The following is a 21,305-nucleotide window of genomic DNA, read 5'->3' on the forward strand; positions in this document are numbered from 1 at the left end:
CTAGGAATTCTAATTACATCTGTAAGACCACAGGAGAACTGTTTAAACAATCACAATTTGAAACTCTTGATTCTCCCATATACAAACTTTGGTGTAATTCCACTAAGTCACCTCTCAGGCGAAAAAGATTATGGGAAACTTCACTTTCACTGAGAGTAAACATGATGCCGCAAGACCAATTTCTTCACATACACAACAGGACTCCCATGCACACATCGGTGTCCTGTGAAAGTCGCAAAGGGACTCCACAGACTTACTCACATCACGCCACAACTGCTGGAAAGGTTTTTGGAATTCTTTAACTACTTTCTAAGCCAATTCCTGAGCTTCACAAGAAAATCAGTTTTACTACTTTATAATTATACTTAATTTTTTTTTTTTTTTTTGAAGTTGCGTTATCCAGCTTGATCACCCCCTTGATTTACCACTCTTGGCTTTAAACCGACTTGGCTGTTTCCAAAAATCAAATCCACTCTCAAAAGATGAAGATTTGCCATTGTTGAAAATGTGCCTTAGGCTCTGAAGGCAATTTCCGAAGAGGAGTCCAAAAATGTGTATGTCCTCCACTGGCTCCTTCCCCACTGCCCGCCAGCAAGCTCAAATTCTCCTCAATCTCAAAGACGTCTTTGGTTCCCGAGCTTCGGTCAAGCTCCCTCTCACCTCCCGTGTGCCGCAAACTCCTTAAAAGAGATATTTATACTTCGTGTCCTCACTTCTTCACCCCACTTCCTCTCCTCGGCTGGCCGCAGTCTTCTCGGGCTCCCGCCACTCACTGCCCAACGCATGAGATACCCAAGAGAAAATAATCTGATGGCCAAACGCAACGACTTCTGTCCCCTGCTTTGCCCCAGCTGGCAGCAGTGCAGCAGAGCACAGGGCGACTCGCCCTTGCTTGGAACCTGTCACCAGCCTGGCCTCTGCCTTTTCTTTTAACTCTTCAAATATCCTCCTTCCTGCACCCCCAACCCCACCTCTTCCTACGAAGCTTGCGTCCTTTAAGTGCCGCTGGACAGTCCACCCCTGGTCCCCTTTCCCGTTCAGATGCGTGCTCACCAGGTATATCCACTCTCTTGGGTGGCTCTGACTACAACTTTTATGCACTGAAACGGGTATCTGCACCCCAGACCTCATTCCTGAGCGCCAGGCCTGCTTCTCTTTCTGGCCCCTGGACGTGGTCTTCTGGTACCCAAATTTTACTCGTCTTTCCCCATCCAAGCATTTTGTTCTTGCCCTCTATTTCATAATCTCAGATTTTCCTAAATTTCACTTTGGCTTGAGGATGGATAGTGACACAGTTCAAGGGCCTTCCTTACAGGCTTATTATCTTCCTACTGAGAGGTCTTCTCGAGAACATCAGAAACACTGTTAGCTGCTTCTTCTTTTTCCTTTTTTTTTCTTTTTTTCCAACAGTAAGACGAAAGCCTAAGGAAATCCTATTCATCCCTCAAGGCCAAGTTAAAAAAGTTACCTGGCTTTACAGCTTCCTCACACAAAATAAATTACTTTCTCAGCTGTGTTCACCTGGTGCCTACTTCTTTTTTTTTTAAATTTAAGCCTTTTGAGATAATTGTCGATTCATACAGTGGTAAGAAATAATAAAGATGCTATCTACCTTTTACCCAATTTCTAGTGGCAAAATTCTACAAAACTATAATAGAGCATCAAAACCAGGGTATTGACATGGACACAACACACCGATCTTACCTAGAGCCCCCATTCTCACTTGTGCTCGTTATGTTCCACACAATTTTATCGCGTGTGGAGGTGCATGTAAGCACCACCTCAAACAAGAGACAATGCTTCCATCATCCCGAGGATCCCTGTCTTTTAATAACAATCATCCCTACCTAATTCCCCCCCTACCGTGCCCCCCTCACTCCCTGCAAGACAAATCTATTCTCCAGTTCCAAAATGTATCTTTTCTAAAAGTTACACAACAGAATCAAACAGATGTAACATTTCAGATTGGCTTTTTTCACTGATCACAATTTCCTGAAGATTCAGGCAAGCTGTAGCAAGATCAATAGTTCATTCCTCTTTACTGCTGAGTATCATTCCACGACATGGATGTACCACACTGGTTTAACCATGCACCTGTGGAAAGATAGCTCGGTGGTTTCCAGCTTGGGGCGGTTATGAATAAATAACACTGCTATGAAAATGTGTGTGCAAGTTTTTGTGTGAACCGTGAGTTTTTATTTCTCTGGGATAAATGCCCGGGAATGCAATTACCACGTTGTATGGTGGTTGTGTTTAGTTTTTTAAAGAAGCTGTCAAAGTATTTGCAGAGTAGCTGTGCCATTTTACATTTCCACCAGCAGGGTGTGAATGATCTGCTTTCTCCACATCCTCACTAGCATTTGGTATTGCTCGCGGCTTTTCACCAACTTTGCTTTTTCCTTTTATTTCAGCCATTCTGACCGGTGTGGACTGAGGTTTCATTGTGGACTTAATCTGCATTTTCTTTTGAATGTTTTTATTTATTTTTGAGATACAGAGAGACAGAGCATGAGCAGGGGAGGGGCAGAGGAGACACAGAATCCGAAGCAGGCTCCAGGTTCCGAGCTGTCAGCACAGAGCCCGCTGTGGGGCTCGAACTCAGGGACTGTGAGATCATGACATGAGCTGAAGTCGGACGCTCAACCGACTGAGCCATTCAGGCGCCCCTTAATCTGCATTTTCTACCGGCTAATCATGTTAAACACCTTTTTTACGTGCTCATTTGCCTTCTGTATGTCCTCTCCAAGTACATGTCATGTGCTCATTTTCTAACTGGACTGCTTTTATATTATTGAGCTTTAAGGGTTCTTTATGTATTGTAGATACAGTCCTTTATGGGATACGTGGTTTGCAAACATTTTCTCCCAGGCTAGCTTTCTTTTCATCCTTTTAACAGAGTCTTTCACAGACAAAAAGGTTTTACTTTTGCTGAGAACCAATTTATCAATCTTTTCTTTAAAAAAATTTTTTTAATGGTTATATTTATTTTTGAGCCAGAGAGAGACAGAGCATGAGTGGGGGAGGGGCAGAGAGAGAGGGTGACAGAATCTGAAGCAGGCTCCATGCTCTGAGCTGTCAGCACAGAGCCCAACACGGGGTTCGAACTCGTCAACCGGGATATCATAACCTGAGCCGAACGAAGTCGGACACTCAACCAACTGGGCCACCCAGGAGCCCCATCAATCTTTTCTTACATTGGCTATGCTTTTTGTGTCTCGTCTAAGAACTCTTTAGCTAGTCTTGTACCATGTAAGTATCTTATGCTCTTTTTAAAAAATGTTTATTTATATTTTTTGAGAGACAGAGAGGGAGAGGGAGAGAGAGAGAGGGAGAGAGGGAGAGAGGGAGAGAGGGAGAGAGAGAGAGAGAGAGAGGGAGAGAGGGAGAGAGAGAGAGAGAGGGAGAGAGAGAGAGAGAGAGAGAGAGAGAGAGAGAGAGAGAGAGAGAAAACATCAGGGGGGAGGGGCAGAGAGAGAGAGAATCTGAAGTAGGTTCCAGGCTCTGAGCTAACTCAGAGCCTGACACAGGGCTCGAACCCACAAACTATGAGATCATGATGCGAGCCGGAGTCGGACACTTAACTGACTGAGCCACCCAGGTGCCCCTATGCTCTTTTCTGTAAAAGTTTTACAGCTCTACATTTTATATTTAAGTCTATGATCCCTTTTGAGTTAGTTTTTGCACAAGGCATGAGGTTTAGGCCAAGGTTCATTTATTTGCCGATGCACACCCAATTCTTCCAACACCATTTGTTGAAAAGGCTACTCTTCCTCCACTGAGTTGCCTTTGCTCCTTATCAAATATTAATTGGGCATATTTGTGTGGCTCTAACTCTGGGTTTTCTATTCTGTTTTATTAATCTATGTGCCTATCCCTTCTAGTTTTTTGCAGATACTCTTTATCAAGTTGACAGTCTTCTCTTTTCCTAATCTGCTAGTACATACGTGTGTTGGGACTTTTTCCAAATGCCTCTTCTGTAATAACTGACAAGGTATGATTTATGTTTTATTCTGTTGATAGGATAGATTACATGCATTGATGTTTCTATCTAGAGACAGAATTCACATACTATAAAATCCGCCCTTTTAACATGTACGATTCAATCTTTGTGCAGGTGGCAGTACGAATGAGGTTTATCCAAAGTGCAACTACGGCTAGCTGAAAAAAATAATAAATAAATAAATAATAAAAATTTAAAATGCATGAATCAGAGGTTTTCAGTCTCTGCAGAGGGTTGTGTAATCTTTTCCACGACCTAATTCCATAACATGTTCGTGACCCAAAAAGAAACGCCATACCCATTAAGAGTAATTCCTTGTTCCTCCTTCCCCGTAGCCCCTAGCAACCACTAATTGACTTTCTTATCATACACTACATGGCCTTTTATATCTGGCTTCTTTCGTCTGGCATAACGTTTTGAAGGTTCATCCATGCTGTGGCCCGTAGCAATATTTTTTTCCCTTTTATGGGCAAATAATATTGCAATGCATGGATATACCACATATCGTTTATGCCTTTATCAGATGATGGACATTTGGATTGTTTCCATTTTGGGCTATTACAGATAAGGCCGCTATAAACATTTGTGTACAAATTTTTGTGTGGATATGTTTTCCATTCTATAGGAGTCAAATTACTGGGTCATAAACTCTACGTTTAAACCTTTGAGAAACTGCCAAAATTTTCTCCAAAGTGGCTTTGTTGTGTGGTACGTACACATTTTAGACCACTACGCCTTCCTGATGGAATGATCCGTTTAACATTATGTCCCTCTTTGTCTCTAGTAATTTTCTTTGCGCTGAAGTCTATTTTATCTGATGATAATATAGCTTCTCTTGCTTTTTTAAAATTGATATTTGCATGGTATATCATTTTTCATCATTTTGCTTTAAACCCACCTATGTCACTGTATTCAAAATAAGTTTGTTTAGAAATCTAATTACTGGATCATTTTTTTTAATGTTTATTTGTTTTTGAGAGAGAGAGAGAAAGAGAGAGAGAGAGAAGAGAGAAGAGAGAGAGAGAAAGTGCGAGCAGGGGAGAAGCAGAGAGAGAGAGGGAGATACAGAATCCCAAGCAGGCTCCAGGCTCTGAGCTGTCAGCACAGAGCCTGATGTGGGGCTCAAACCCACAAACCATGAGATCATGACCTGAGCTGAAGGCAGACACTTAACCAACTGAGCCACCCGGATGCCCCTGGATCAGGCTTTTTTATCCATCCCACTAATCTCTGTCTTTCAATTGGTGTTTTTAGGCAATTTACATTAAGGGCAATTATTAATATGTTATAGGTTAAGTTGCCATTTTTACATTTTGTTTTCTGTTTGTTGCCTCTCTTTCTCGTTACAATGTTTTTCTTGTAGGTTAAATGAACATTGTTTTTTTGATTCCATCTTGATGGTTTATAAAGTTACCACTGTGTAGTTTTCTTAGTGGTTGCTCTAGGTACCACAATATACATAAGTTGTACAGTCTACTGTATCAACTTCTTACTACTTCAAGAAACCCGAATTCCACTTAGGTTCCTTTACCCTTTCTACATTCTAAATACTTTTCCCACACACTTTGAGCACTACTTTATTTAGTGCTAGAACTTTTGTTTCAACCACCAAATGTGATTTAAGAAACTCATGAGGACAGTTCATGATGTTTCCCATTTTTTACCCATTCTCATATTCTTCTTTCCATTCTGATATTCCAAGTCATCTTATGTTATCATTTCCTTTCTGTTTAGAGAACTTTCTTCAGTCATCCCTTCAGGGTATATTGACTAGCAACAACTTCTCTTAGCTTTCCTATGTCTGAAAACGCTTTTATTTCCTCTTCATCTCTGAAGGATATTTTTGCTGGAAACAGAATTCATGGTGGACAGTTCTTTTCTTTCAGTACTTGAGAAATCTGCCACTTTCTTCTGGCCTCCACAGTTTCCAATGTGAAACTATTACCATTTGAATTGGTGTTCTCTTAAAAGACTTCCCTCTGCTTCAAAGATTTTTTCTTTGTATTCAGGTTTCAGAAGTTTAAATATGATGTGTCTTGGCATTAGTTCCTTTGGGTTTATGCTGTTTGGGGTTGTGATGTTGTGATTTATAATAAGAAATATAAATTTGGTCTTCATCCCTGTTTCTGGCACAGAGCTCCTAAAACCCTTAGAATTTCCTAAATGATAACAGCAATAAAGATGTCTTTTGATATTCATAGCAAATCCCTTTCAACCACACCCGAGTTCATGTTAATGAGATAACTTCTGGAAAGCATTTAAGTGTGGGGGCTGGTTGTCAGGGGCATCAACCGCCATGTGATCAGAGGGCTGGAACTTTCAGCCCGACTTCCAACCTCAGGTGAGGGGGGAGGGGCTAGAGAGTGAATTCATTCACCATTGGCCAATGATCTAATCAATCATGCCTATGTAATGGAGCCTCCATAAAAACCCAAAAGGATAGGGTTAGAGAGCATCCAGGCTGGTGTATGTGTGTGCAGTGCTGAGAGGACATCGTGTCCAGAGAAAGCATGGAACCTCCATGTCACGTTCCCTCGGACCTTGCCCTATGCGTCTCTTTCATCTAGATGCGCCAGAGTTCTATTCTTTTACAAGAAACCAGTAATCTAGTAAGTAAATTATTTTCCTGACTGAGTTCTGTGAGCTACACTAGTAAATTAATCAAACCCGAGGAGGGGGCCTAGGAATCCTCAATTTATGGCCTGCTGGACAGAAGCACAGGTAACAAGCTGGACTTGCAACAGGCATTTGAAGTTGGAGGGGGCAATCTTGTGGGACTGAGCCCCTAACCTATGGAATCTGATACTATCTCTAGGTTGACAGCGTGAGAATTGAGTTCAACTACAGGACACCCAGCTGGTGCCACAGAGATGTTTATGGAATTGAAAACCCACACTTTTGGCATGAGAAGTGAAGCAGTGTTGTAGTCAAAGACTGAAAGTCAAGGACACACAGAAGAGTGTGTTTTTCTTTACAGGAGTCAGCTCAGTTTACTGAAGACTTATCTTTGGCCAAATTTGGGGAGTTATCAGCCATTACTTCTTTGAATACGTTTGCCATTCCATTCACTCTCTCCTCTCACTCTGGGACTCCGATGACACAAACGTTAGCTCTTTTGTTATAAGCGCATAAATCCTTCTTGCTCAAACTAGGTAAATTCTATTGATCTGTCTTCAAGTTCACTAATTCTATCCTATAATCTCTAATCTACTATTGAGCTCTGGATAGTTTTTGTTTTGTTTTGTTTTGTTTTGTTTTTGGTGACAGTATTTCTTACTTTGATATTTTCCATTTGGTTCTTTTTAAAAATTTCTTTGTTGAGATTTTCTATTTTTTTATTTGTTTCAAGAGAATTTGTAATTATTTGTTAAAGCCTGTTCATAAAGGTTGCTTTAAAATCCTTGTCAGATAATTGCAACATGTGATTTATTTTGGTACTGATATCAGCTATACATTCTCATTCAAATTATGGTTTTCCTGGTGTGATGAGTGCATTTCAATTGTATACTAGACATTTTGGATGCTATATTAGGAAGGAGACTCTGGATCCTATATGGTCTGTTGTGGGGTTTTTGGTAAGCAGTCTCCTACCGAGGTGTAGCTGAAGGGCCAGGTGAGTGTACACGTTCAACTTCCTACTGAATCCCGCTGCTACCAACCCAGCACAGACTCACAAGGCCTCCCTGTAGGTCGCAATCCATCCCTCCCATCAGCCCTGCCGACATCTTCCTGGTCAAAAGGGGGCACCAATTCACACTGTCTCACGGACTCCAAGTGTGGGTGTAAACTAAACTCCTTGCGAAGCCCCACCGCCACCAGGAAGGGGAAAAGCAAAAATCTGATATATACTGCCTTATCACTAGTTTTGGGGCAGAAGCTCAACTCCCTGTTGACATTAGGAGTGGGGAGTAGGTGAGTGAGATATTTCTGTATATAAATATAATTGATTCTATACCAAGGTCTCTGCTTATGGTGGCAGGAGGTACAGGCTCAGCTGGCATTGAGCTGCACTGACACCAGGGGGTATGTTGTGGAAACCAGCCCTGACTCATCGCATCTCTGCTGCCAGGCAGGGAAGGACGCTCGTCTTATTTCTGGGCCTTGCCGGCACTATTCTCACGGACAACTGGTACACTGCCTACTTTCGCTGGAGAGGGGACAGAAGCTCAGCTCCACTGCCAGCTCTGCCAATCTACCCGAGCGGGGGAATCAGAACACAACCTGCTCCCACTGGATGAGGAATAGGGTCTGCTCCTCGCTTGGCTCCACGGACACCATCCCAAAAGGGAAACTGGAGCATGCCTGCTTCCACTGGGAAGGGGAAAGAAGAAAGCTCCTTACTTGGTTCCACTGACACTACCCTAGCAGGGGAAGGCAAACACTACCAACAACTTCTGCCGCGAGGGGATGGAAGATTAGGCCCGCCTAGATCTTACACCTCCCAAAGTGGAATCAGAGCGTCACCTGCAAGTGGCAGACAGGATAGAAGATGAAGTCACTGTATGGCCCCACAGACACCACCAGGCAGGGGAAACTAGGGCACTGCTGCTTGAGTTCATGGGATAGGATGGGGTGTATGGAATATTAACACCTTGCTCGGTCCCAGCGAAACCATGACGTGCGCATGTGAGTGCACGTGCACGTTTCTCTCGGTGTTTGGCTGGAGAATGATGGGTACTGCCAAAAAGGTTTCTGTTGTTAGACCACCCTTTCCTTGGTCTTCTGGCTGGAGGAGAAAGGTTTCTCTTAAAGATCTTTCGTCTTGTGCCTTTTGGTCATTCCAGGTTGGCGACTTCTACAACACCCTGTCTGGGCTATATGCGAGGCAATGAGGAAAACCAGGGGGATCACTGGTATGTTCCTTAAGTCCTGAGACCCCTGTGCAGACTGCCTTCACTTTTCCACCTTTCTGGAACTTCCCATGCTTGTTTGTTGTGTTATGTCCATCCATATTTTTGGTAAGAAGGAGGGCCAGGAGGAACGGGGGCACTCTATCTTTGTCAGAAACAGAAGTTGTTCCTCATTTTACTAAAGTAATTATAACATTTTATTTATTCTTTAAGATGTTTTCCTAATCAATTTTCATATTACACAGCAAACTCTCTGAAGGCACTGGATTGTGTTTTGTCAATACTCATTTTCCCAGGAATACTGAAAGGAAACAGGAACGAATCCCAGAACTTGCTTTAAAACACATTATATTCAACCAATGAATACATATTCTGCCAACGCTTTCTAAACAAAACTTTGTCTTTTCCTCCCCCCCTTTTATCCTATACGCGTGTATTTACATACGTAATTTATTATATACCAAGTACTGAGTTAGAGTCTAGAAACAGAAAGACAAGTGAGCCCGAACCCTTGTTCTTGAGGGCTTTGCCACCCATCAGGATAGCGTCACCCACAGGGAAGTTAGAGTGCAGTGTGGCAAGTGCTATAAAATAGGTGTGAACAAACGGTGAAGGGAGAGGAGAGTGGGGCATGACTGACTATTCCAGAATGAGACGGCAAAGGCAGGTAAGACGGGCCCTGGAAAGCAGACGAAGGGCAGAGCAGGGTAGGGCATGGGCAAGATGCAGAGCTATGACAGAGTAAAATGGTTTGGGGAAAGATGAAGGGCTGAATCAGAACAGGATACCATGAGGAAGCTAAGAAATTTATTTCCCTCTTTTCCTATTGTCAATAAAGCTGATAACTTCATTTTTCACTTATACTGATATGAATTATCAAGCTACCCAACATTTTCTAGTCTTAAGAATGATTTGTCCATACAATTATGTACTTCTCATGGCTCTCATTTTCAAATTCTACCTTCCTTTCCCACGCACCGGTATCTTTGGTGGGAGGCTTGTTTCTTTCCCAAAACTTTCTGCTGGAAGGTGCCCTCTTTTATCTCCAGCCCAGGCATTAAAAAGTGGAGAGATGTGAGAGTGACATCAGCAGAACAGGCAGAGCATAGAGCTCTGAGAAGCCGCTACTCCATATGAGCATTAGGCCCCATTAATCTTTGGTATGTTCTATGAGTTACTTGTAATTTCATAAACAGTGAATCGGGATTTATGTGAATGGAGTAATATCGCCAGTGGTTTCAAATGACAATGACAGCTTCCTTGTTTAATGCAGAACAATTTAATGCTGCTCTGTTCCAGGTAAGGAAAGAAGGGATTCCCTTGGCAATGAAGAGCTGAGATTTAAAGCATGATCCTTGGATTTTCTGTGTAGCCCACAGGGAGGCACAGTCAATGCATCTGTCAGATAAGTGTGGCCGCTGGTCACCGATGGAATACCGCCTCTTTCAAGTGCAAGGATGAGACGATCGTGAATAACTCCAAAAGGACATCTCAAACCCAGAATCATACTCCATCAGAGTGAGTACGTTTTGAAATACTTAGTCTGAGGAACACTAGGTCCATGAGATGATCCATGAGAAAAAGCTCTAAGAAATCTATTACCTCACTGTTTTCTAAAAATATTTGGCCACAGAACCCTTTTACTTCATGACAGCCTATTAAAATCCCAAAGGACTCACGACCTACCAATACTGTTTGGAAAATCCTAACCTGATCGAATAATCCATTTTACCAAGGATGTCTCTCTCTCTCTCTGTCTCCCCAAATTTAATTAATCTGTTCAAGGTCACCCCACCGGTTCCCAGGAGAGCTGGGACTACCTTCTGGTACTCCTTATATGCTGCCACCCTCCCTCACCAGAGGAACCTTTTCTAAATGGCAATTTAATCATACTGGACTTCCTGATAAACAGCAAGATCATTAGTCATTTAATGTTAGTTATGTTTGAAAGCTTTCCCACAAAAGGGTTGACCTGAAAGAGGTTAGTATTATATGTCTCTCCTTTCAAGTAGCTATTTCAAGGTTGGTTTTACCTGGAGTGAAAGGAAATGTCTGTCTATTTGGAACAGTTCCATCTTGAAGATATTTCAATATTTCTTGCCACAGCACCCTTTCTGTGCTCAGTATTTTTAGCTCACTGTTTTCTATTTTGGCAGCCGAGAAGCTGCAGTTTGTAATTTTACCTCCAGCTTCATATTTCTTCTTAAAAGTGAATACAATGTCCTGTTTATAATAATAAAATCACTAGTTGGCAGAAGGACATTAAATGGAAAAAAAAAAAAAAAAAGAGAAAGCAATTGGAAAATTTAGAGCAAGCAATTTTAAGTGCCAAGTTTCACATTTGTAATGGTCCAGTGGAGGTCACTGGGCACCCTTTTTATTGAGGGGACAGTAAAGAAATAGATACCCACTAGTTCTCCTGTGAAAAGTGATAGATACCACCTCTACTTCAAGGAAGCTCGTATTTTACTGAAAAGTGATGTGATCCAAACTTCCACAATATTACTAACTATAGGAAAAATACAAAAATCAGTTTAGCGTGGTATTTTCCCCCTCCAATATTTAGGTTTCCATTTTCCACTTTAATTGAGCTTTTAAGCTTTGGTTTCCTATTCCAGTTTAGCAACAAAGGAAAGAAAATAATAAGAATGAAATTAGCAATAATTGGAGCCAGTCTCAGAAATAACCTTGGGGTTTCTTGGGCTCCTGGTGCAACCCCCTTTGAGCAGTTTCCTTGGATACATTCTCTTCCTGATCCCCAAAGGCCTGAAGTATTGGTGTCGCTTGCTTTTTCCTTTTCTTTTCTTCTCTTTTTTTAACCTCAGATGCCCTGCTAAAGAGAGCTGCAGGTCTAGGCCATGCGAGCAGGGATTCTCCAGGGACTAGAGCTCTAGGTCCAGAAAAATGGTGTTCCCGATCAGAAGGGCCAGATCACCCCTAGGAGTTTACACCAGCCTTCCTTCTTGAAAATTGCTAACCAACCATTTTTCTTTTCAAAATAAACACTATTTCTCTCAACTTCAGTTTGCAAAATATTACCCCAATTCCACTGGACTAAAAAACTGGAATTTTACTGACATAATTGGATTATGAGGTTTAAAGATTGATGGAACTTTTCTGTTCCAAATATAATTGTTCAAATATCAAACCTAAACGGGTATGTAGAAGTCCTTATGTAGCTACAGCCAGAGTAACACTGCGGCCTCCATGGCAGGGTGGCCGAGCAGAAGGGGTCAGGAAGCCATTGGAGCTGTGAGCCCGGTTACAGAAGGATCTGGAGTTTTAGAGGAAGGTGTCACCTTTTCTGCAGCTGCAGCCTATCATTGAATGAAGACTGCTTTGGTCACTCTAGTTCCCTCTATGCCTGCTCACTTTTCAGATCTCAGCGCAAGCACCAATGCCCTTGGCAGTTTGTTCATACTGATATTACAGCACTTGCGATACTCTGCAGTAATTTATCTGAGTGTAAATCTGTCTCCCCGAGAAAGAGTAAATTCCTAAAGAACAAGAATTGGGCCTCACTTGTCTTTGTATTTCCAGTAACTAACTTAGTACTTGGAGTATGTTACATGTACACATATAAAAATAACATATATAAATAGTTGTATATAGAAGACAGAAAAAGAAAAATGGCAAAGGTTTTACTTGGGAGTTTATAGAGTATGTATTAATTTACTCACAGCACATGTTTTTTAGTGGGTGCTGGGACTCATTCCGAGTTTTTCTGACATTAATTCGAAGGCACTGGACCCCTGAGCAGAAGAAATCATAGTACTACAAACTCTTGTACCCAGTACCTCTCCCCTCTGTCACAACTCCGTCCAAATACCGAGTCCCTACTGCCCATGAATGGCATTCAATTACTTCCTATGCTTTCAGCCAACTGTGATCGGTGGGTATTTGCCTATGCCCCGTACATGGATTTATGGAAATTACCTAGTTTTAGCTAAACTAATCATTACAAAATAGGCAAGTGGCTAAAAAAGATTATTACAAAGATCCACAGACTAAAGGTAAGGCTCAACTATACTAATTCTACTAATACCAAGAAAACAGAAAAGTTGACATTTCTTCTCCTCCCAATATAAATTCATCATCAGCCACATTATGATTTCAAAACAATGACCGTCAATCATATGTTAGCCAGCAGGTCCTTAGGAAAAAATAAACACACTTACTCTGTATCTTCAAGGTAAAAGTGATGTTTTAACAATGAGAAAAAAAGTGATTGATTTCTAAACGAAAATAAAATAAGAAACTCAGATTTTGAAGACAACATTTTTAAAAAGGGTGTTTGAAATGTTAGACAATTTGGGGACCTAAAAATGGTCTCAGAGTATAAACTGTAAAACTACTCATATCTATACACTTAAACTTCCTGACAGAATTTTCTAACTAGTTTTTAAAGATGCTAACTGAAGAATAACCAGATTATGAGCCCATATTTAAAAAATCTAAAACAAAATGTAGCAGCTTTCAATTAGTTCACAAGACCTGATGGACACGATGAAGGATGAAAAGTTATTAGCTGGATTATACTTCTGAATATAATTGGTTAGTAGGACTAAAAAAAATGAGTATTATGATTTAGTTAAGTTCAACTCACTTCTGCTGAGGTATCTTTTTCAGTTCTGATAACCATTAAATCTAAAACTAAGTATCAAAATACACTGAACTTATAATCAGATTTTTGTGTTTCTATATCGTAGGCTGTGAAAGCAAAAATTGAAAAAAAATAATAAAGAATTTCAATCACACTGCTCTCACCAAAAGTCAAATTATTAATGTGAAGTTTTCTATAACTTTTTAAAGTAAACAGCTTTCTACACCTTTTTAAAGTAAAATAAAAATATCTTCAGAATTTATTTTATTCTCACTTTTCTACTTTTATGTATATAATGTACATGACAAATTAGCAAAGCAGTAAATATATTTGTGATTTTAAGATAAAGACATACACATTATTGGGAATGCGTGTTCAAAAAAGTTTAGAGATTACCACTACAGGTACCAGGAAGCAGTTGAAAGATTTTAAGCCCAAGGAGTAAAATAAATCAGATCTGAATTTCAGAAACATAATGCTAGAGGTAATAGGCAAGGAAAAAGTGTTGGGAGGTGTAAGTGGATTCAAAAAAAAAAAAAACAAAAAACAAAAAACAAAAACTCTGTTGCTATGCTCATAGCAGAGGGCATCCTATTAGCTCCCTGTATCTCTGGAACCTTTCACAGAACACATGAGCATGTTTTAAAAGAAGTCTTCTGCACAGCAAGGCCTCCTGCTCTGTGGTCTAACCCAGAAGGCAACAGGAGCCAAAGAAAAAGGTGAGGTGGGGCTATGAGAAGCAATGGAGAACACGCTAGGAGGGCTGACTGCTGAAGTGCCTTATTATTTATCCATAGGCTAGGAACCAGGCTAGAAAAGACTAAGCACCTCTCTTTTCTGATATTCCCATTTATAATTTTTAAAAGACATAAAAGTTATTTTAAAAAGTAATTCGAAAAATAGAGCAATTTACAAATTGAAGTAAAATATTGCCTCCCTACCCCCAGCTATTCCACCGAGTCCACACGATAATCACCGTCAACAGTTCGATGTATTTCCTTCCAGACCTTTTTCTGTGCATGTATACTTTTATATGTGCAGATACATGTATGCATGTGTATACACGCACATTTGGAGAGCATTTTTATATAACATATTTGGCAAGATACTATGGTCATCCTTTTAGGACAGTCCACATGGATCTAGCTCTTGATGGCGGCTTCTGGAATGCTACCTTGCTGATATGACACAGGTTATTTAACCATTCCTTTGTTGAGGGACATTGGAAGTGTCACTTTTACAACAGAGCAGCAATGAACATTCTCATACATCTATCCTTGTACACTTCTTTGGGTAGGATGGATTCCTGGAAGTCAAGTTTTTGGGTGAAAGGGTAGGTACATTTCAAATGTTGATAGTTACTGTGGAATGGCTACACTGACCTATAGCACAAACAATAAAGTTCAGGCACTCATTCTCAGTAAAATTTTTTTTATGGATTCCTAGGTTTAGGAAAAGATCTCAGAAAACAAGCCCTTCAATTTGTATATGAGAAAATGAAGGTTCAGAGAGGGTAAGGTTTGGGCCCAAGATCTAAAGCCCAGGATGAGATAACTGACCAGCAGGAGTTCTGTGAGTGGTGGTCACTGCTAAAAGCCAGGACAGTAACTTCAGTTAAGTGACATCAAATATAAAGTGTGTTCCACCAATAAGTAGGAAAGGGGACTGTCATCTCCTTTTCCTTGCTTACGCTTGGCAAGAAAAAAAAAAGGCAGTAAATTCCTAAAAGATACAACAGCAAGAGGGGGCAGAGAAGGAGGATTCTCAAACTAGGTGGAGTAACGGGCACTGAGCGCGAAGGGATCATAAGTTCAGCCGCAAGAAGCGAGCAAGTGTGGTGGAAATGACTCTGACACGGGATGACCTTAGCGAAAAACCTTCCACAGCCTCAGTGGGTTGTACGAAAAGTTTCTTGGTTCTAAATATCTCCATGTGGCATCCAAAATGAATGCCAGTACTGAAACCAAATTCTGAAGAGAAATATCAGAAAAGAACTAACATCCCACAATGAAGAAACATCTTCAAAGAAGATGTTGTTATAAAAATACCACAAAAGTACTTTCCAACAAATTCCAGACCTAAAAGTAAAGCTTTAAAATGAAGCTCCAAGCACAGAAGCTTTGAATCCTTTGCTCTGTGCCTGAAGAGGCCCATGTGAAGGAAGGTACTTCTGACCAGATAACACTGTCTTTATTCAACCAGACCTATGGGGCGTAACAAGGAGAAGAAAAGATGGCAATTGTATCTTTTGAAATTAGAATGGTCTGGAAGAGAGGTGGGCATACTTTTTCTCCAAGGGGCCAGAGAGCCCTTTGCACACCATATGGTCTCTGTTGCAACTATTCAACCTAATGTTGTAGTACAAAAAGACAGCCATAGAAAAAAATACAACCAAGTAAGCATGGCTGTGTTCCAATACAACTTAATGGATGCTAAAATTTGAATTTCATAGAGTTTTCATTAAAGATTCTTTTCATTTTGATTTTTTCCAATCACTTAAAAATACAAAAACCATTCTTAGCTCTTGGGCTGTGCATAAACAGGCACTGATTTAGTGCACCATAATTTGCCAATATCTGGTACAGAGCACTTAATTCTCAATAGAACTGAACTTGAATGTTGGTGGAAAGATGGAAATATCTGAGCCTCGTCCCTAAGAAGTTAAGTTTGAAGTTAGGTAGAAACGTGTTGTTCTTAAAGAGCTTCAGATATTTACCTTAAATCTCTTCTCTTGCTGAATTCCTCTGGTGGGATTGTCCAGGGCAGACCTTGAGGGAGACAGTCTAGAACTTCTGAAGAAAACTCAGAGAAATCCACACCATACTCTGTTAGTATTCCTTCTGTTTCAGGCTCAATTTCACCAGCCTGCCCAAGACTCTTAGCCAGATGCCTGTGGACAGGACAGAGAGGAACAACTATGTTAGTGAATAAATGGACCACTGGCATCATTTATTCTCTAAAAGAGAAGGTAGTAGGAAAATCTTCAAAACCTCCTGTCCGAATTTCCCCAGCAAGAACACCATCACCAGTGAGTAGGGGGCCAAGGAGAAGAGACAGTGATACTCTTGTCCTGTTAAATCCCTGTCTACAGTATAATTTTAACTTTCTCCAGGAATTCTGATGCGGGGAGTTGGGCCAGCTGGCCTTTCTTGGGCCTCTTGCAATTGTTTTTCATGAAAAAGTCAAATTGATATCGGTAAAAGCCTTTTGTCAATTCCTTCTCTTGCAAACACCTTTAGAGACAATTCTGATCAGCTCAGTTTACTGTTAAGTCATTAGTTTCATAGCACCTACACATTAAGTCATGCTCACTAGATTGAATCTGACGCTTACGTATTTTTCACAATTCTAACTTTTACCTTAATATATTAAATATTTTCATCTGAACACACAAGTAATATATGTTCACTGTAGAGAAGTTAGAAAATACAGAAATGCACCAAGAAGAAAGTTAAAATTATCTATAATCTGGTCATTTGGCAAACCACCATTCACATTTTGGGGTGTTGGTCTATTAAAAGTAAGATTGCATTTAATAGGCTAGTTCTGATGCTATGGGTAGGGTTCCACCCTTCAGAAGGCAAATATCACTCTTCATCTGTGGGTCCTATAAAACAAAACTGATAGTGCTCAATTCTCCTAAGTATTGGCATGCTATGTTCAGACTATAAGCCTTAAGTTAGGTGTTGAATAGGAGACAGTCTTCCTGTAAGGAGTTTAGCTCTGGCATTAGGGCTGTCTCTGGAGCCATTCAATTTCTTTGAAGAAGATTCTGTATCCTTTGTAAGGGTAGATGCCTGGCTGTCAGAGTTCTTAAGTGCACAGTGGTAGAGGGAGAGACTGGGGATGTGGTGGCCTCATATGCAGACTTCTAATGAATTCCCATCTTCAGGCTTGCTACTGGAACTGGGCAGTGGTGGCAGCAGGGCTGGCCCCACCTCTCACGTGCCAGCCAAGAGAAGCCAGCCCATAGTTGGCACACACAACTGCCCACCAGCATAGGTTCGAGGCAGCCTGCGGGTTGCCTGTGGGCTGCTCACATATAACATGGGCTCAGACCAGTGCTACGTTCTCCGACTTAGGCGGTGATCTCCCAGAAAGCATACCAAAAAGCCAAAGGCAGCAAAAATATGAGGGAAAAAATACAGAAAGCTGTCAGGAAGATCCATAAATATTTTGAAATTAAAAAACCAGTGGGCTAAAAAAAAATCAGAAAATATTTCAAAATGAATAAAACACAATATGTCAATATTTGTGAAAAGCAGCTAAAGCATTACTTTGAGGGAAATTTATGTTTTAAATGAATGCTCATATTAGAAAAGAAGAAATGTGTCAAATCAGTGATCTAAGCTTCTATCCGAAAAAATTGAAAAAAGAAAAGCAAGTAAGATCCCAGGTAAGCAGAAGGAAGAAAATAATTAAGAAATAAGGATCACTGGACAGAAAACGAAGAATAAAGAAAACCAATAAAATCCAAAGTTGATTCTTTGAAAACAGAATAAAATAGGTAAGTTTCTAGTGAGGCTAATCAAGAATAAGAAGTTACCAGAATCAGGAATGAGAGAGGAAACATCCTACAAGCATTAATGCTTGTAGATCCTACAAGCATTAAGAGGATAAGAGAATTATGAATGGCTTTAAGCCAATACATTCAACAACTTGCATGGAATGGATAAATTCCTTGAAAAACACAAACTGCCTAAGATTATTCAAACGAAACCAATACCTAAATACTCCTATATCTATTTTAAAAACTGAATTCATAGTTTAAAACCTTCCTACAAAGAAAACTCCACGCCCAGATAGCTTCACTGGCAAATGCCGCCATGTACAGCATTAAGAAAGAATTAATACCAATTCCATACAAACTATTTCAGAATACAGACAAGGGTGGAACACTTTCCAACTGGTTTCATGAAGCCAGCATTACCTTGAAACCAAAATCAGACAAAGGATTCATGAGGTCAATATCCCTCGTGAACACAGACTGAAAATTCTTATGAAATGTTAGCAAACAGAAATAGCAATACAGTTGACCCTTGAACAATGAGGTTGAACTGTGTGGGTCTACTTACCGGAGATTTTTTTCAATGGGTAAATACAGTATTGTAAATGTATTTTCCCTTCCTTATGATTTTCTTAACATTTCCTTTTCTCTAGCTTACTTTGTTGTAGGACTAGAGTATAAAATACACATAACATACAAAATATGTGTTAATTGACCGTTTGTGTTATTGGTAAGGCTTCCACTCTATAGTAGACTATTAGTATCAAATTTGGAAAAAGTCAAAAGTTATATACAGATTTTCAACTGTGTGAGAGTTCAGTGCCACTATCCCTGCATTGTTCAAGGGTTAACTGTATATAAAAAGGATAATACATTATGACCAAGTAAAGGTTTAAATATGTATGTATTTTTAATATGTATTTATTTTGAGAGAGAGAGAGAACACACAAGCAGGGCAGGGGGAGAGGGAGAGGGAGAGACAGAGAGAGAGAGAGAATCCCAAGCAGGCTCCACATTGTCAGTGCACAGTCCAATGTAGGGCTCAAACTCACGAACTGTGAGATCATGACCTGAGCTGACATTGAGAGTTGGATGCTTAACCAACTGAGCCACCCAGGCACCCTGATGACCAAGTGAAGATTTAAAGATTTGTCCAACATTCAAAAATCAATATAATTTACCATATTAGCAAAAAATGAGAAAAATATACAATCATTTTGATAGATGCAGAAAAAGCATGGACAAAATTCAACATACATTCATGATCAAAACTCTGAATAAATGAGTAATGAACAGGAAATCCTCAACTTGATTAATGGCCCCTATGAAAACACTAGAGCTAATAGCAAAACTTAATGGTGACATACTACATGCTTTCCTCTGGACCAGGAAGACAACAAGGGTGTTAACTCTCACCAGTATTATTAAACATGGCATTGGAGGTCCCACTGAGTGCCATAATGCAAGAAAAGGAAAGAAAAAGCACACAAATTAGAAAAGAAGACTTCTACGTGACATGTAAATGGGCCAAAGAACTACAGTTTCCATTAAAGAAATGACTAGTCTGCTACATAATGCCAGGCCTTTATAGAAGACCCCTCTCATTCTATGAAAACCAGAGGCCAGCACGCTATGTATGATTTAGACTCTGCCATAACTCATGACTTTGAATGTGGAGAGAATGACACAAAAACCGAGAGGTGCTTAAGATTCATTCGTGGCAGCCGGAATGGTTTCCAGTGATCGCAGTGGTAGTAGCAGTGTCCAGTGGCAATGTTGTTCTGAGAAAGCACTGGGAGGAACCATTGGCATTGTGGCCAAACTAATCCTGATAAAAGATGATGACTGGACTTCTTGTCCTTGGCTCTCCAGATTTGCCTTTGTTCTCACCTACAATTTTCTTAAACATTCAAGATTCTTACTAATTTCTGTGGGTGGCGCCTGGGTGGCTCAATCGGTTAAGCGTCCGACTCTTGATCTCAGCTCACGTCTTGAGCTCAGGGTCATAAGTGTAAGCCCCACAGTGGGCACGAAGCCTACTTAAAGAAAAAAAAGGAGGGGGGGTACCTGGGTGGCTCAGTCAGTTAAATGTCCAACTTCAGCTTGGGTCATGATCTCGGGGTTCATGAGTTCGAGCCTGCATCAGGCTCTGTACTGACAGCTCAGAGCCTGGACCTGCTTCAGATTCTTTGTCTCCCTCTCTCTCTGTCCATCCCCTGCTCACACTCTGTCTCTGTCTCAAAAATAAACATTAAAAAAAAAAAGAATCTAGACATGGGGCTCTTGGCTGGCTCAGTCAGTTGAGGATGGAACATTTGATTTTAGGGTTGTCAGTTTAAGCCTCACATTGGGCGTAGAGCTTACTTAAAAATAAACAAAAGGTTCTATACAGTTAAAGACTCAAGTCTCATTAATTTTCAAAATGACTACATTATTACCTGTGTTCACTAGAATGAAATTCCTATTGAGGATTTAAGGAATCTGTTGTCACTGCCTTTGAAGTTTGAAGGACATTTTGGAAATTAATGGGACCTGAGTTACTTCCAACCCATCTATTATTCTCATAGGTTCCTGAGGTTCTGTTTTCTACATTCATCTTCTAAAACTAATGCCTTTATCTGTCTGGGTTCTTGGTTGCAAGCACAAGAAACTAACTGAATGGAAAAGGAGTTTATTGAAAAGAAATCAAGGGGCTCACAGAAAGTGAGAGGCTTGAAGAACCTGAAAAAGGGATGTAAGCAAAGAGTTACATGGTCAGCCTCTAAGTCCTTGATTCCAGGCTAAGCTGAAAACTCAGGGACTTCCTATGTATATCAAACAGATATTTTGTTTTTGTTTTATTTATTTATTTATTTATTTGTTTGTTTGTTTGTTTGTTTCTTTGAGAAGGAGAGAGCATGAGCAGAGGAGGGGCAGAGAGAGGAGAGGACAGAGGATCTGAAGTGGGCTCTGCATGGACAGCAGAGAGCCCAATGTGGGGCTCGAACTCATGAACTGCGAGATCATGACCCGAGCTGAAGGCAGACACTTAACCGACTGAGCCACCCAGGTGCCCCTCAAACAAGTATTTTGAATCTCTTGCAGCTGCCAGGATAAGTACGGGGGGGGGGGGAGGGGGGATTCAAAGGGCAGTAAATTATTACATCATTAAATTCAGGGTCTCACTGAGTCTCTCATGTGAAATGTGGGGGTACTAATCACAAAGAATAAGACTTAGAGAACCAGACTCTTTTTCTACACACACACACACACACACACACACACACACACTATTATATAGGAGGATGCAGAAAGGTCTGAGGACCTTGGATGCCTAGTTCCAACTGACCTTCCATTGTCATGAAT

At 40.6% G+C, this 21,305-nt stretch overlaps 1 protein-coding gene across 1 annotated transcript in view; it reads right to left on the reverse strand.

Moving 5' to 3' along the window:
• The window catches only part of DIS3L2 (DIS3 like 3'-5' exoribonuclease 2), a 348,511-nt gene that overhangs the window by 154,688 nt on the left and 172,518 nt on the right, over positions 1-21,305 (reverse strand). Inside the window, exon 9 of the mRNA XM_049614679.1 lies at positions 16,170-16,343. Within this exon, the coding sequence (XP_049470636.1) occupies positions 16,170-16,343 (174 nt within the window). The remainder of the gene's footprint in view (positions 1-16,169; positions 16,344-21,305) is intronic.

The sequence above is a fragment of the Panthera uncia genome, assembly GCF_023721935.1.
Source record: "Panthera uncia isolate 11264 chromosome C1 unlocalized genomic scaffold, Puncia_PCG_1.0 HiC_scaffold_3, whole genome shotgun sequence".
Lineage (NCBI taxonomy): Eukaryota > Metazoa > Chordata > Mammalia > Carnivora > Felidae > Panthera > Panthera uncia.